Source organism: Scyliorhinus canicula, chromosome 7, assembly GCF_902713615.1.
Source record: "Scyliorhinus canicula chromosome 7, sScyCan1.1, whole genome shotgun sequence".
In the NCBI taxonomy this organism is placed as follows: Eukaryota; Metazoa; Chordata; class Chondrichthyes; order Carcharhiniformes; family Scyliorhinidae; genus Scyliorhinus; species Scyliorhinus canicula.
Window position 1 is genome coordinate 210,037,321 of NC_052152.1, and position 16,679 is coordinate 210,053,999.

Below are 16,679 nucleotides of genomic sequence, written 5' to 3' on the forward strand. Positions count from 1 at the left end.
TCTGTTTCCTTTCCTTAGTGAACCCTCTCATTTTGGTCAGATCTCCCCAACTTGGTCATCTGAGTGGCCTGACTGGCTCTCCCCTCTGGCCAATTATGACCAGCAACAGGTGAGTGCGGACGAGATAGTCGCTCACAACCACCCATCGCCAATAGCCTTCATCCCACTTCACCCAAACTCTTGGGCGTTCCAGCTGTTTCCAGTTGTTTAGTTATTTATTTCCTGGGATTGGTTTGCACGGAGGAAGAATTTCCTGCAATCTGGAAACCCTCCGGGGTTTTCAAGCCCATTTCCCGAAGCACTTTCAGAAATTGCTGCAGTTTGTTATTTCAAATGTCCCCTATGCCTGAAACCCCCTTCTGGGCGGAGACACACACGGATAATTTAACCTGTGCTCTTAAAGGAGACTTACATGAAAAAGTGTTTTGTGAGCTGCATTGATAATGGGAGAGGCAACAAACAGGCATCAGTGTAATGAATGTAGAAGTGGATATATATTATATTTTGTGGCAATAATGTTATTAAGAACTCTGGTTTAAGATACATCCAGGCTAAAGCTGTCATTAAGGAGTCATAAAGGTGAGATAATCATTGATTTTAACCATTTACCTGTTTACAGAGAGATGGCTAATGTAATATTTTTTGGGATGTAGATCATTAATTTTAAAAATAAATTTAGTGTACCCAATTATTATTTTTTTTCCAATTAAGGAGCAATTTAGCGTGTCCAATCCACCTAACCTGCATATCTTTGGGTTGTGGGGGTGAGACCCACGCAGACACGGGGAGAATGTGCAAACTCCACACGGACAGTGACCCAGGGCTGGGATTTGAACCCTGGTCCTCAGCGCCGTAGTGCCAGTGCTAACCACTGCGCCACCGTGCTGCCCTCGGGATGTCGATCATTAATGAGGGATGGTGTTTCGGCCAAGCTAAGCAGGCCACGGGATATCTTAGTAGGATGCAGATGATGTAATGAATGGGAGGAACAAGGTCAGTTTGCAGTTTTGTCAGTTTTGTCGTAGGAGTACAGGCCCAATGATTACAAGCCCAACTTACTCAACCTCTCCTCATAACAGAATCCCTCCCTGCCCAGGATTAAGCTGGTGAACCTTCTCTCAATGGCGTCCAATTCTAGTATATCTGATAAGGGGATCAAAACTGTTCCCAGTATTCCAGGTGAGATCTACCTAGTATCTTGTATAGTTTTACCAATACTTCCCTATTTTTGTACTCCAATCCCTTTGTAATAAAGGCCAGGATTCCATTTGCCTTCCCTATTACCTGCTGAACGTGGATGCTGGCTTTTTGTGATTATACACAAGGACCCCCAGATCCCTCTGTGCTGCAGCTTTCTGCAGAGTCTCTCCATTTGAATAATATTCAGCTCCTTTATTCTTCCTACCAAAGAGCACAACTTCACATTTTCCTACATTATATTCCATCTGTCAGGTTTTTCCCAGCTCAACTAACCTGCCTATCCCTCTGTAGACTCTGTGTCATCCTCACCACTTCCCACCCCACCTGTTTTGTGTCACCCACAAACTTGGCAATCGTCCGTTCACTTCCCTCATCTAAGCCATTAATATATATTGTAAATAATTGTGGTCAGCATGGATTCCTGTGGCACTCCACTAGTTTCCGATTGCCATCCTGAAAAAGCCACTCTTATCCCAACTCTGTCTTCTATCAGTTAGCCAATGCTCTATCCATGCTAATATGCTACCCACAACACCATGGGCTCTGATCTTATTAAGTACCTTATCAAACGCATTTTGGAAATCCAAGTATATTACATCTACTGGTTCCCCTTCATCTATCCTGCTCCTTACCACATCAGAAAATTCAGATTAATTTGTTCGCCCTCCAATCTACAATGGCTTTGTCAGAGGGAGGTCATGCCTAACAAATTTAATTGCATTTTTGAGCATGTGACCAGGTGTATAGATGAGGGTAGTGCAGTTGATGTAGTTTACATTGATTTCACAATCCATGCATGTGGGATACAGGGTAACTTGATAAGGTGGATTCAAAATTGGCTGAGCTGCACAAGGCAGAGGGTGATGACAGACGGCTGCTTTAGTGACTGGAAGCCAGTGTCCAGTGGCGTCCCCACAGGGATCTGTGCTGGATCCCTTATTGTTTGTCATTTATATAAACAACATTGAGGGGGCTTTGCCCCCGACCATGTCGCGGGCGCGGATTTCTTTAATCCTAAAGAGGGATAAGGACCCCCAGCAGTGTGGTTCATACAGGCCCATATCTCTCCTTAATGTAGACGCCAAGTTGCTGGCAAAGATCCTGGCCAGCAGGATAGAGGACTATGTGCCAGGGGTGATACACGAGTACCAGACAGGTTTTGTTAAGGGAAGGCAGCTGAATACGAATGTACGGAGGTTGCTAAATGTCATTATGATGCCGGCGATTGAGGGGGAGGCGGAGATAGTGGTGGCGCTGGATGCGGAGAAGGCCTTCGATAGAGTGGAGTGGGGGGTACTTATGGGAGATGTTGGGGAGATTTGGATTTGGTGAAGGGTTTATTAAGTGGGTGAGGCTGCTATATGAGGCCCCGATGGCGTGCGTGGCCATGAATGGGAGGAGGTTGGAGTACTTCCGGCTTTACCGAGGGACCAGGTAGGGGTGCCCCCGTCCCCCTTGTTGTTTGCACTGGCAATCGAGCCGCTGGCAATGGCGTTGAGGGAGTCAGGAAGGTGGAGGGGTTTGATGCGGGGTGGGGAGGAACATCGGGTGTCGTTGTATGCAGATGACCTGTTACTGTATGTGGTGGACCCGGTGGGAGGGATGCCGAGGGTGATGGAGCTGTTGGCTGAGTTCGGGGCCTTTTCAGGCTATAAACTGAATCTGGGCAAGAGTGAGGTGTTTGTGGTGCACCCGGGGGACCAGGAGGAGGGAATTGGAAGGCTCCCGTGAGGGCAGGGAAGAGTTTCAGGTACCCGGGGGTGCAGGTGGCCAGGAGCTGGGGGACTCTTCACAAGCTCAATTTCACCAGGCTTGTGGAGCAGATGGAGGAGGAATTTAAAAGATGGGATATGCTGCCACTGTCGTTGGCGGGGAGGGTGCAGTCCGTCAAAATGACGGTGCTCCCGAGGTTCTTGTTCCTCTTTCAGTGCCTGCCCATCTTCACCCCCAGGGCCTTTTTCAGGAGGGTGACTAGTAGCATTGTGAGCTTTGTGTGGGCGCGTGAGACTCCGAGAGTGAAGAGGGTCTTTCTGGAGCGAGGTAGAGATAGGAGGGAGGGGGGGGGGGGGGGGGGGGGGGGCTGCCCAACCTTTTGAGTTATTATTGGGCGGCCAATGTGTCAATGGTGCGTAAATGGGTGGGGGGGGGGGGGGGGGGGGGGGCGGGGCGGCATGGAAAAGGTTGGAGATGGCGTCATGTGGAGGCACGAGCCTGGGTGCCATGGTAACGGCGCCGTTGCCGCTCTCCCCTAAGAGGTATACCACTAGCCCGGTGGCGGCGGCGACCCTAAAAATATGGGGGCAGTGGAGGCGGCACAGGGGGGAAGTTCAGGGCTCGGTGGAGGCTCCATTAAGGGGGAATCATCGGTTTGTCCCGGGGAACATTGACGGGGGATTTAGGGGGTGGTACAGGGTGGGCATTAGGAAGTTGGGGGACCTGTTTATGGGCGCGAGGTTTGCGGGCCTGGGGGAATTGGAAGAGAAATTCGGGTTCCTAATGTTCCCCCCAGGGAACACATAGAACGATACAGCGCAGTACAGGCCCTTCGGCCCACGATGTTGCACCGACATGGAAAAAAAACTAAAGGCCATCTAACCTACACTATGCCCTTATCATCCATATGCTTATCCAATAAACTTTTAAATGCCCTCAATGTTGGCGAGTTCACTACTGTTGCAGGTAGGGCATTCCACGGCCTCACCACTCTTTGCGTAAAAAACCTACCTCTGACCTATATCTATTACCCCTCAATTTAAGGCTATGTCCTCTCGTGCTAGCCACCTCCATCCGCGGGAGAAGGCTCTCACTGTCCACCCTATCTAACCCTCTGATCATTTTGTATGCCTCTATTAAGTCACCTCTTAACCTTCTTCTCTCTAACGAAAACAACCTCAAGTCCATCAGCCTTTCCTCATAAGATTTTCCCTCCATACCAGGCAACATCCTGGTAAATCTCCTCTGCACCCGTTCCAAAGCTTCCACGTCCTTCCTATAATGAGGCGACCAGAACTGTATGCATTACTCCAAATGCGGCCGTACCAGAGTTTTGTACAACTGCAACATGACCTTATGGCTCCGGAACTCAATCCCTCTACCAATAAAGGCCAACACACCATAGGCCTTCTTCACAACCCTATCAACCTGGGTGGCAACTTTCAGGGATCTATGTACATGGACACCGAGATCCCTCTGCTCATCCACACTACCAAGAATTTTACCATTAGCCAAATATTCCGCATTCCTGTTATTCTTTCCAAAGTGAATCACCTCACACTTCTCTACATTAAACTCCATTTTCCACCTCTCAGCCCAGCTCTGCAGCTTATCTATGTCCCTCTGTAACCTGCAACATCCTTCCACACTGTCTACAACTCCACCGACTTTAGTGTCGTCTGCAAATTTACTCACCCAACCTTCTGTGCCCTCCTCTAGGTCATTTATAAAAATGACAAACAGCAACGGCCCCAGAACAGATCCTTGTGGTACGCCACTCATAACTGAACTCCATTCTGAACATTTGCTATCAACCACCACCCTCTGTCTTCTTTCAACTAGCCAATTTCTGATCCACATCTCTAAATCACCCTCAATCCCCAGCCTCCGTATTTTCTGCAATAGCCGACCGTGGGGAACCTTATCAAACGCTTTACTGAAATCCATATACACCACATCAACTGCTCTACCCTCGTCTACCTGATCAGTCACCTTCTCAAAGAACTCGATAAGGTTTGTGAGGCATGACCTACCCTTCACAAAACCATGCTGACTATCCCTAATCATATTATTCCTATCTAGATGATTATAAATCGTATCTCTTATAATCCTCTCCAAGACCTTACCCACAACAGACGTGAGGCTCACCGGCCTATAGTTACCGGGGTTATCTCTACTCCCCTTCTTGAACAAAGGGACCACGTTTGCTATCCTCTAGTCCTCTGGCACTATTCCTGTAGCCAATGATGACATAAAAATCAAAGCCAAAGGCTCAGCAATCTCTTCCCTGGCTTCCCAGAGAATCCTAGGATAAATCCCATCAGGCCCCGGGGAATTATCTATTTTCACCTTGTCCAGAATAGCCAACACTTCTTCCCTACGCACCTCAATGCCATCTATTCTAATAGCCTGGGTCTCAGCATTCTCCTCCACAACATTATCTTTTTCCTGAGTGAATACTGACGAAAAGTATTCATTTAGTATCCCGCTTATCTCCTCAGCCTCCACACACAACTTCCCACCACTGTCCTTGACTGGCCCTACTCTTACCCTAGTCATTCTTTTATTCCTGACATACCTATAGAAAGCTTTTGGGTTTTCCTTGATCCTACCTGCCAAAGACTTCTCATGTCCCCTCCTTGCTCGTCTTAGCTCTCTCTTTAGATCCTTCCTCGCTTCCTTGTAACTATCAAGCGCCCCAACTGAAACTTCACGCCTCATCTTCACATAGGCCTCCTTCTTCCTCTTAACAAGAGATTCCACTTCTTTGGTAAACCACGGTTCCCTCGCTGTACCACGTTCAGGTACTTGCAGGTAAAGGCGTTTGCTAGGCGGCAGGTGGAGGCATTTCCTTTGCTGCCCTCGCGGGGGGCGATGGACAGAGTGCTTTCGGAGGTGTGGGTAGGGGATGGGAAGGTGTCTGACATTTATAAGGTAATGCAGGAGGTGGAGGAGTCGTCAGTGGAGGAGCTGAAGGGTAAGTGGGAAGGGGAATTAGGAGGGCAGATGGAGGACGGGACTTGGGCGGATGCCTTGGAGAGGGTTAACTCTTCCTCTTCATGTGCGAGGCTTAGTCTCATCCAATTTAAGGTGCTGCACCGGGCCCACATGTCCGGGACTAGGATGAGTAGGTTCTTTGGGGGTGAAGACAGGTACACCAGGTGTTCGGGGAGCCCAGCGAATCATGCCCATATGTTCTGGGCATGCCCAGCACTGGAAGAATTCTGGAAGGGGGTGGCGGGGACGGTGTCGAGGGTGGTTGGATCCAGGGTCAAATCAGGTTGGGGACTCGCGATTTTTGGAGTTGCGGTGGAGCCAGGAATGCAGGAGGCGAAAGAGGCCGGTGTGCTGGCCTTTGCGTCCCTAGTAGCCCGGCGGAGGATCTTGCTGCAGTGGAAGGATGCGAGGCCCCCAAGCGTGGAGACCTGGACCAGTGACATGGCGGGATTTATAAAGCTGGAAAGGGTCAAATTTGCCCTGAGAGGATCAGTACAAGGGTTCTATAAACGGTGGCAGCCTTTCCTTGATTTTGGGGGGGGGGGGGGGGGGGGGGGGGGGGGGTTGGGGGGGGGGTTATCTATTTGTTCTACGGTTATTCAATTTAATTTGTTGTTAATTTATTTTGTTGGTCATTGGGGTTGGGGGGGTGGGGGAGTTCGGTGTACGAGCTGTTACGGTTCTGGGGTGTTATGACTGTTATTGTTAGAGACCGTTGCTATTTTCATTACTGTTTGTTGTTGTATAAACACAAAATTTTTCAATAAAAATTATTTAAAAAAAATAAATAAATATAAACAACATTGATGACTATGTGGGGGGCGGGATCAGTAAGTTTGCGGGTGACACAAAGATTGGTCGGGTGGTTAGCACTGAGGCTGAGTGTCTTGGGTTACAGGGAGATACAGACCGGATGGTCAAATGGGCAGATAAGTGGCAGATGGAACTTACCCCTGAAACGTGTGAGGTGATAAACTTTGGAAGGAGCAATTTAACAAGAAAGTATTCAATGAATGGCCTGTTTGTCCATAGATCTCTTAAGGCAGAAGGGATTAGGTTGGCATGTCAGGAGTCTTTCATATATGGGTGCAGACTCGATGGGCCGTAGGGCCCCTTCTGCACGGTGTGATTCTCTCACATCTAAAAATACTGAAAGTGGGCCCAAAGGGCGATGGGCTGACACGTGTCCCACTGGGTAACGAGTCTTTACTTTGCAATTGGTGTAAGGAGCAGTGTGTCATTAGGAAGGTGTATTGACGGACTAGTGGGTGAAGCATGGGGACAAGTCACATGATGATACTTTGGGGAATACATTTCAATACAATTGGCAACTCTTCAGCTTATCCTGAAACTGCATCCACTGACTCCGGGAAACAGCATTTACCCACCCCAAGCTCAGTCAGAAGATCTCAATGAGACCCTCTCTCATGTTTCTTAGCTTCAGAGAGCATAGGCCCATCCTCATGGCACACCCTTCCCATTGCAAAATCAGCTTCCTCTGCATTCTCTCTAAGGCAAATATATTCTTCAGGTAAGGAGTCCCAAACTGTACACTTCCCAGTTTCAGTGTCAGCGCTGTCTCGTTTACAGTTTCCTTGCAGGAAGAGAGGGGAGGGGGGGGGGGGGGGGGGGGGGGGGGGGGGGGCTGGATGTCACCTCATGTTGTAACATTCGGGAAACACCAAATGGTCCACATCAAATGTGAAAACTCAGGCATTGCAGTTTGCAAAGTGATACTGAGCTGACATCATTTCCCTCCAACTGTGCTCATACAGAGTAAACACATTTCTCTGAAATAGTCACTTCAAGGTCATTTACTAAAGGCAAATAGTGCACAGAAGCATTGTGTAGAACAAGATCGCACAAAGAATAATGAGGACCATGTTAATTGACGTTGTGGACACTGGTTTATGTCAGGATGATTCACTCTGTAATCTCAATTTCAATGGTTCAGGATTCTGCTGTGGACCTTAAACCCACAATTTCCAACTCCAGCATCAGTGTGCAAACTAAGAGAAGCTACAATTAGTTGACAATAGACAACTCCCTCTACGGCCATGATCTAATGTGAAGGAGCACTGGCTATGACCAGTAAATTACAACAAGTCCCAGGCTTCTAACGTTGAAAATCTTTATCTCTGAGCAGGCAACGCGTTGACGCAGTGGTTAGCACTGCTGCCTCACAGCGCCGAGGTCCCGGGTTCGATCCCGGCTCTGGGTCGCTATCTGTGTGGAGTTTGCACATTCACCCCGTGTTTGCGTGGGTTCCGGACCCACAACCCAAAGATGTGCAGGGTAAATGGATTGGCCACGCTAAATTGCCCCTTAATTGGAAAAAATGAATTGGGTACTCTAAATCTCTGAGCTCAGTGATCCAGAAAATGAATAAAATCAGCAGGGTAACTTTCTTCTGTTGGCTAATCCCTGCGGACCCCCCCCCCCCCCCCCCGCCCCCCCCCCCACCCCCCCCCCCCCCCCCCCCCACCACCCCCCTCCATGCATCGGTGTAGATTCGATGGGCTGAAGGGTCTTTTCTGTATTGTGTGATTCTGCGACTCTCACAAACAGCAGTGCGATAATTGCTCGGTACTCTAAATTTAATGATGTTGTTTGATAAATATTGGCTGCAGGACACTGGGGAGACCTCCCCGGCTCTGAGGAAGATTGAGGGATATCAGAGACTGGGTGGATTCTCCCAGATACCCCCACTCCATTGAACATCTTGCCAACCCTCACTGCAGAGGTTCACACTTGGGGACAATGTGAGCCAGCACCATCTAAAGAGGAGGGATTCGGTGGGGGTGGGGTTAAGTGAATACTATAAGGTATCACACCCAACCCTTCATGCACAATGCAGGAACTTTCATCAGCCATCACTGAGCTGCAATCCAAAGGAACAAGAGTGAAACGGAGCTGGGAGGGGGGTGGGGTGGTTACATTCGATTCAATTCATTCATCACTTTGAAGGAGAATTTTCCAATTCCAGTGGTTAACCTCCAACAGACAGGTCATCATTTCCATTGACCAATATAAGCTGCTAAATATGAAGTGACTCAACACAGACACTGACAGAACGCAACCTGAAACTAAGATTACCCTCACTCGTACTTTCACATGTAAAAACCGGGTCAGAAAAGAGGCTTAAAAAGTAGGCATGTTAAATCATTTTTAAACCTATTTTCTAAAGCATTAAGTTAAGCATCAACTTCTAAACATTCCCTCACAAATAGGAGGTGTCAAGATGCTGACGAGGCAGTGAGGAAATCACCCAAAACGGAGGCTCTCTTTTATAAATAATGTACGCTTTCCTTCAATAATAAAATGTTTCCAGCTCCGTCTCCCTCAAGAGATTCCTCACCTCCCAGAGTCTTCAAGTCTCGCTCAACTTCACTTCGTCCTCTGGGAATCTCAACGCAGCCACAGTCCCCTCAACCTAACCAATCTGAAACGCAGTCCCCAGCTACCGGCTCCATCTGAAACACCGTCTCCAGCTACCGGCTCCATCTGAAACGCAGTCCCCAGCTACCGACACAATCTGAAACGCAGTCCCCAGCTACCGACTCCATCTGAAACGCCGTCCCCAGCTACCGGCTCCATCTGAAACGCCGTCCCCAGCTACCGGCTCCATCTGAAACGCAGTCTCCAGCTACCGGCTCCATCTGAAACGCAGTCCCCAGCTACCGGCTCCATCTGAAACGCAGTCTCCAGCTACCGGCTCCATCTGAAACGCAGTCCCCAGCTACCGGCTCCATCTGAAACGCAGTCTCCAGCTACCGTCTCCATCTGAAACACCGTCCCCAGCTACCGTCTCCATCTGAAACACCGTCCCCAGCCACCGGCTCCATCTGAAACGCAGTCCCCAGCTACTGGCTCCATCTGAAACGCAGTCCCCAGCTACCGACACAATCTGAAACGCAGTCTCCAGCCACCGGCTCCATCTGAAACGCCGTCCCCAGCTACCGGCTCCATCTGAAACACTGTCCCCAGCTACCGGCTCCATCTGAAACGCAGTCCCCAGCTACCGGCTCCATCTGAAACGCAGTCTCCAGCCACCGACTCCATCTGAAATGCAGTCTCCAGCCGCCAACTCCATCTGAAACGCAGCCCCAGCTACCGGCTCCATCTGAAACGCAGTCCCCAGCTACCGACTCCATCTGAAACGCAGTCCCCAGCTACCGACTCCATCTGAAACGCAGTCCCCAGCTACCGACTCCATCTGAAACGCAGTCCCCAGCTACCGACTCCATCTGAAACGCAGTCCCCAGCTACCGACTCCATCTGAAACGCAGTCCCCAGCTACCGGCTCCATCTCTCTCCCTAATAACGTTCTGAGGCTAAACAAAACTGTTTGCAACCTCAGTTTTATTTCTGACCCCAAGATAAGCTTCGATCTCCTATTCACACTGAAACCACCCATTTCCACCTCTGAACCATATCCCACCTCCACCCTCGCCTCAGAGTATCAGCTGCTGAAACCTTTGGCCATGTCTCTGTTACCCCTGGACGTCACTATTCAAACACACTGTGGGCCGCTCCCCAATATTCCATTTCTGTTCTATTTGTCCTTCAACGCAGCAACTCCTGTTCCCCATCACGGGTTTGCTCGATGATCTATATCGGCCCCCAGTTAAACAACGCCTTGATTTTTAAATTTCAGCAAATAAATGCCCCCCCCCCCCCCTTCGGGATATCTGTGCCCTGCTCTACCTGGCCCCCTGAGCAGCTCTGATTTTAATTACCCCGCTACTGGTGGCTGTGCCTTCTGGCTGCCTGGGTCCGAAGCTCTGGAATACCCTCCCTAAACCTCTCCGCCTCCCACTCTTCCTTTACCCTGCTCCTTAAAAACCACAAACTTTTAACCATTCGCCTGACTAGCAGCTCATGGCTCAGTGCGGACTCTGCTTCATAAAGCTCCTGAGAAATGCTTTGGTACGTTTTGTGACATTGAAGGCGCTATACAAGTACAAGTTGTTGTTGCAAGCACTTTGGGACCTTTGGTGGTTACAAAAGGAGCTACAGAAAATCAGAATTCGTAAACGTCCAGCCCGACAATGGGCCCTGACCCTCTGTTTCCTCTCCCAGGTTAAGCAGCAGAAACTCCCAGTGAGAATTAAATCCAAAGTCAGGAAAATCCTTCTGCAATTACGCGCAGCACCTCCCGTGCCCTAATCAACAGCTCAATTCAGTTTGTTCCTCCATTAAGTTGATCTTTTCTCTACACCTTGCTATAACTGTAACATTATATTCTGCAGTCTCTCCTTCCTTCCCTATGTATGGTATGCATTGTTTGTACAGCATGCAAGAAACAATACTTTTCACTGTATACTAATACATGTGACAATAATACATCAAATCAAATCAGCTGATGGTAACCATCGCTTGCTAGAGGATTGATTCTCAAACCACAGGGCTTGACTTTTCTGCTCAATGGTCACTAGTCTGTTATTAATCCATTAATGAATTGTTCACAAATTGGCTCTGGGTGAGGTTCCAACATTGATAACTGCAGCTACCTGGGGATACGCTCTCTCATCTTTTATTCCTTTGTGAAGGAGCCCAACTGCCTGTCCATCCCACATAAACCACGTCAGTGAGAACTGGTCGGCCAGGAAACCATGATGGGCAGCGAGGTGCTGTTTACCTTGAATTGTCCAAATATCTCTGTATCTATGGAAAATGCAGATGTAATTTGCCATTTCCAGCAGGGTCTCAGGAAAGGGGACCCCAACCCTAGCCTATTGCATCCTCCTAGTCCTGCTCCCTCGCCATCACCCCAGACCAACAGATACGTGGGCGGCACGTAGCACAGTGGTTAGCACTGTTGCTTCACAGCTCCAGGGTCCCAGGTTCGATTCCCGGTTTGGGTCACTGTCTGTGCGGAGTCTGCACGTTCTCCCCGTGTGTGCGTGGGTTTCCTCCGGGTGCTCCGGTTTCCTCCCTCAGTCCAAAGACGTGCAGGTTAGGTGGATTGGCCATGCTAAGTTTCCCCTTAGTGTCCAAAAAGGTTAGGTGGGGTTACTGGATTATGGGGATAGGGTGGCGATGTGGGCTTGGGTAGGGTGCTCTTTCCAAGAGCCTGTGCAGAATCGATGGGCCGAATGGCCTCCTTCTGCCCTGTAAATTCTATGATTGTATGAGTTGCAGTGCTCATTCACTGCACCATCTGCTGCCTCAACCATAAGGGAAAGAATGTTGATGATTCCCCAGGGATCTCATTTAGAATTATGGTCAACACATTTAGGGAAAAAGACGACCATTTACCGAGGAGCGGATTCAGAGACTGAGAACTGCCTGTAAATATAACAAGGTTACAAGTATCACCAATGAGCGAGAAATTGGCCTCAAGGTAGGTTTCTGATGCTGTTTATTTCCCACTTCACCAAGACAGAGTTTTATTTCATTTAATCCTTTTATCCCAGTCTTATGAAAACTTTTTGAAGGGAATTAGAATTGTATTAGTAAACATTAGAAATAAGTTTGAAGTGGGTTTAATTTACTGTTTCTGTGCCTGGAAGGGAAAACCCTAGAGTTAGATTCATGCTGGACAAAGGTGTTTGTATGTGTGGGGGTTGGTCAATTTTCAACTTTGCGTTTAGAGGGGGCAACGGCGTGAAGAATAAAAGGCGTAGGCATGTGGGAGTTGCTTAGCAACTGGGGCCTTGTAAGCTAGAGAATCATTTAGGTTTTAATTTTAGCTGAATTTGTGGGAGGTTGAGATAGGTAGAGAGAGAGAAGGCAGTTCGTACAGCTCTGCTACAAGCAGTTAGTTCAGGGGCAGCACCGTAGTTAGCAATGCTACCTCACAGCGCCAGGGGCCCAGGTTTAATTCTGACCTTGGATGACTGTGTGGAACTCTCCCCGTGCCTGCCTGGGTTTCCTCCGGGTGCTCTGGTTTCCTCCCACAGTCCAAAGATGAGCAGGTTACGTGGTTTGGTCATGCTAAATTGCTCCTTAGTGCCAGGTTAGGTTACAGGGTGGATGGGATGGGGGAGTAGACGTAGGTAAGGTGCTCTTTCAGAGAGTCGGTGCAGACTCGATGGGCCAAATGGCCTCATTCTGCACTGTAGGGATCCTCTGATGCTATGAAGACTAGAGAGGGAACATCTCTATCAGCTTTGTTGGATGTAAAGCAACGGTTAAGAAAACAAGTGCAGAAATCTGAAAAACAGATAGCTCAGGAAAGTAGAAAATGAAGAAAAGTTTCCAGGAAGCCAGAAGTTAAAGGTACTGGAACAGAGAACTGTTCAGTAACGATAGAGAGAGTTGAGAAGAAGGCAGAGGTGTCAGAAAGATATCTGGAGTGATTTTCAGGTTTGTGAGATTTTGCTAGTCTGTGAAACGTGAGTTAAAATAGCTATTTATTATTTATGGAAATCAGTGGCTGGATCTTGGAGTAAAACATATAAGACAAAGGAAATCTAAAAGGGGTGGTGTAAAATCCTGGACTGATTCTCCGCTAAAAGTGGAGCAGAAGCTTTCTTTAAAAGGGTAATTTGTAAGACCTTGACTGGATTTCAGAATGCAAACCACTCGGGGAAATCATAATGAGGAGAGAAGATATTAAAGTGTGTTTTTGGGAATGGAGTTTGTAAACTCTCATCTGATCATCTGGAGGGATTGGGAGGAGAAAACCACAGACACTTCAGAGCAGACGGAGTGCATTTGACCACAGTCACCATGTGTGCTTGAAAGGGACTTTTCTGTTAATGAGACCATTGTAATTTAAGATGTACTTGTAATCCATATTAACCTTTAAATCTGTGTGTATTCATTAAGCTAAGGGGGGAGTAAAGAAGTATTTTATAATAATCCAAATTTTTTAATGTTGAATAATGTTTTCTTGTTAAACTAATTAGCCATCCTGTGACTCTGGTCCTCCAGGTTTTATTAAAAAATGTTAAACTGGGATCGTAACTAGGCTCACATTCCAATCGTTAAGAGTCACAGGATTTGTTTAGAATGCAAGTTCCTCCCTTTCCTTCATTTACAAAATGACAAAAGATATTTCATTCTTCATCTTACTTCCCACACTGGGTTTGTATATTCAGCTGAAGCTCTTTCCCTCCTCTACCATAATTTCATAAAGGAGAAAGGAGGGATGTCTGACGAGCAAACCCTTAATTTCGGACAACGTTTAATCATTTCCGCAGAACTCTCTTGCGATAATTGTTATGTAAGGTGTTTCATTCTCAGCTTGTATATTAAACAATGGATGGTTAGTAAGTGGAAACACGGAGAGGGTGAAGAAATGTCTAATTGTTTCATTTGTAATACTTCCAGGTTATTGAGAGTCGCATTCAGTTGCCTGGTTCCTCTTGGGTTTTTCCCTTGTCTGAACTTGGCCGATAGACACTCAATAACAGAAGACTTCCCATCAGCCCCTCAAGACTGTCAAATACGTGGGATTGGTAAACCGAGATTTTCCAACTTTCACAAACCTTTTTTCACTTTCTTCTGCAGTTTCAGTGTATCAGACGATTTCTTCTTAATCTCCTGTCGAGCTTTCTTGTATTCTGCAAAAATAAGCAGAGGAGAGACACCGTTAGTGAAGAGGGTTTAAAATGACCACACTTGGAGTTTAGTGTACAATTCTGGTCGGCAGAAGGATGTGGAGGCTTTAGAGAGGGTGCAGAAGAGATTTACCAGGATGTTGCCTGGTACGGAGGGCATTAGCTATGACGAGCGGTTGAATAAACTTGGTTTGTTTTCATGGGAACGACGGAGGTTGAGGGGCGACCTGATAGAGGTCGACAAAATTATGAGGGGCACAGACAGAGTGGGTAGTCAGAGGTTTTTCCCCAAGGTAGAGGGATCAATTACTAGGGGGCATAGGTTTAAGGTGTGAGGGGCAAGGTTTAGAGGAGATGCACGAGGCAAGCTTTTTACACAGAGGGTAGCGGGTGCCTGGAACTCGCTGCCGGAGGAGGTGGTGGAAGCAGGGACGATAGTGACGTTTAAGGGGCATCTTGACAAATACATGGATAGGATGGGAATAGAGGGATACGGACCCAGGAAGTGTAGAAGATTTTAGTTTAGACGGGCAGCATGGTCAGCACAGGCTTGGAGGGCCGAAGGGCCTGTTCCTGTCCTGTACTTTTCTTTGTTCTTTGAAGTGAGTTTAACAGACGTAGCAGTAGCTTGTTTTGATGTTTTATTTGACATTTGACAACCAGCTCTGTGAACTGTTGCTGATGACATGTCACAATTTGTTCCGCAGACCACAAATTCCATGCCAGAATTCTGGGAGCAGTTTCCATGAGCCGCTTGCCCAATCATTATCTGGGAACACGCACAGACCTGTATTTAATGAAAGTTGTGTACAGCACTGGGCGAGAAGGGACTAGGAGATGGTGTGTATGCAGCAGTGGGCTAACTACAGATTCATTCTGCTCCTCATCACCTCCTTCAGCAATATCAGGTCCAATCTCAGCTGGGGGGCAGGGGGTCCTCATGCTCTGAGAGGAAGCCACACAATCTTGTACCCTAGTCCTGGACACTTGTGCACAGACACTGCATCACAATATGATTTTGCTGCACCTTTGGCAACATGGACGAGTTCAGCTGCATATTTTGGTTGGGAAGCAGGGATTAGTCCCCTTTGCTGCCAGGAGAATTAAGGAAATTTGTTCAAGGTGTACAGAATTATGACAGGTTTGGATAAGGTGGACCAAGGAAAAGCTGGTCCCATTGCCCGAGGACGTAGGGACGAGGGGGACACATATTTAAGGTTGCAGATGCAGCAGGAATGTGAGGATGAACTCTGGAACTCACTGCCAGTGAGAGTGGTGGAACAGGAGCCGCTTGAGGGAAATAAATGTGGAGTCCACGGATAGAGAGGGGGATGGGATAGAGCGGCGAGGCAGTCCGGCAGCGAGGGAGAGCGGCGTGGCGGACCACGAGGGGGAGCGTAGGGCACGAGGGGGAGTGCGGGGTGGGAGGGAGAGTGGTGGGGAGCGAGGTAGTGGGGAGGGGTGCGAGGGAGGGGGAGCGGCGGGGTGGGAGGGGAGGGGGGGTGGGAGGGGGAGCGGCGGGGTGGGAGGGGGAGTGGCGGGTGGGGGAGGGGGGAGTGGCGGGGTGGGACGGGGAGCGGCGGGGTGGGACGGGGAGCGGCGGGGGTTGGAGGGGGAGTGGCGGGGTGGGAGGGGGAGCGGCGGGGTGGAGGGGGAGTGGCGGGGGGGGCGGGGAAGCGGGGGAGCGGCGGGGTGGGAGGGGGGAGCGGGATGGGGAGCGGTGGGGTGGGAGGGGGAGCGGCGGGGTGGGAGGGGGAGCGGCGGGGTGGGAGGGGGGAGTGGCGGGTGGGGGAGGGGGGCGTCGGCGGTGGGAGGGGGAGCGGCGGGGTGGGAGGGGGCAGCGGCGGGGGTGGGACGGGGAGTGCGGGGGGAGCGGCGGGGTGGGAGGGGGAGCGGGATGGGAGACGGTGGGTGGGAGGGGGAGGGGTGGGTGGGAGGGGGAGCGGCGGGGTGGGAGGGGGAGCGGCGGGGTGGGAGGGGGAGCGGCGGGGTGGGAGGGGGAGCGGCGGGGTGGGAGGGGGAGCGGCGGGGTGGGAGGGGAGTGGCGGGGTGGGGGGGGAGTGGCGGGGTGGGAGGGGGAGCGGCGGGGTGGGAGGGGGAGCGGCGGGGTGGGAGGGGGAGCGGCGGGGTGGGAGGGGGAGCGGCGGGGTGGGAGGGGGAGTGGCGGGGGGGGGGGGGGAGCGGCGGGGTGGCAGCGAGGGGGAGCGGCGGGGTGGGAGGGGGAGTGGCGGGGTGGGAGGGGGAGCGGCGGGGTGGGAG

The 16,679-nt window shown here is 49.9% G+C and overlaps 1 protein-coding gene across 1 annotated transcript in view; it reads right to left on the reverse strand.

Annotated features, from left to right (window-relative positions):
* The window catches only part of mtss1 (MTSS I-BAR domain containing 1), a 184,804-nt gene that overhangs the window by 73,981 nt on the left and 94,144 nt on the right, over window positions 1-16,679 (reverse strand). Inside the window, exon 7 of the mRNA XM_038802410.1 lies at window positions 14,349-14,423. Coding sequence (XP_038658338.1) covers window positions 14,349-14,423 — 75 coding nt within the window. The remainder of the gene's footprint in view (window positions 1-14,348; window positions 14,424-16,679) is intronic.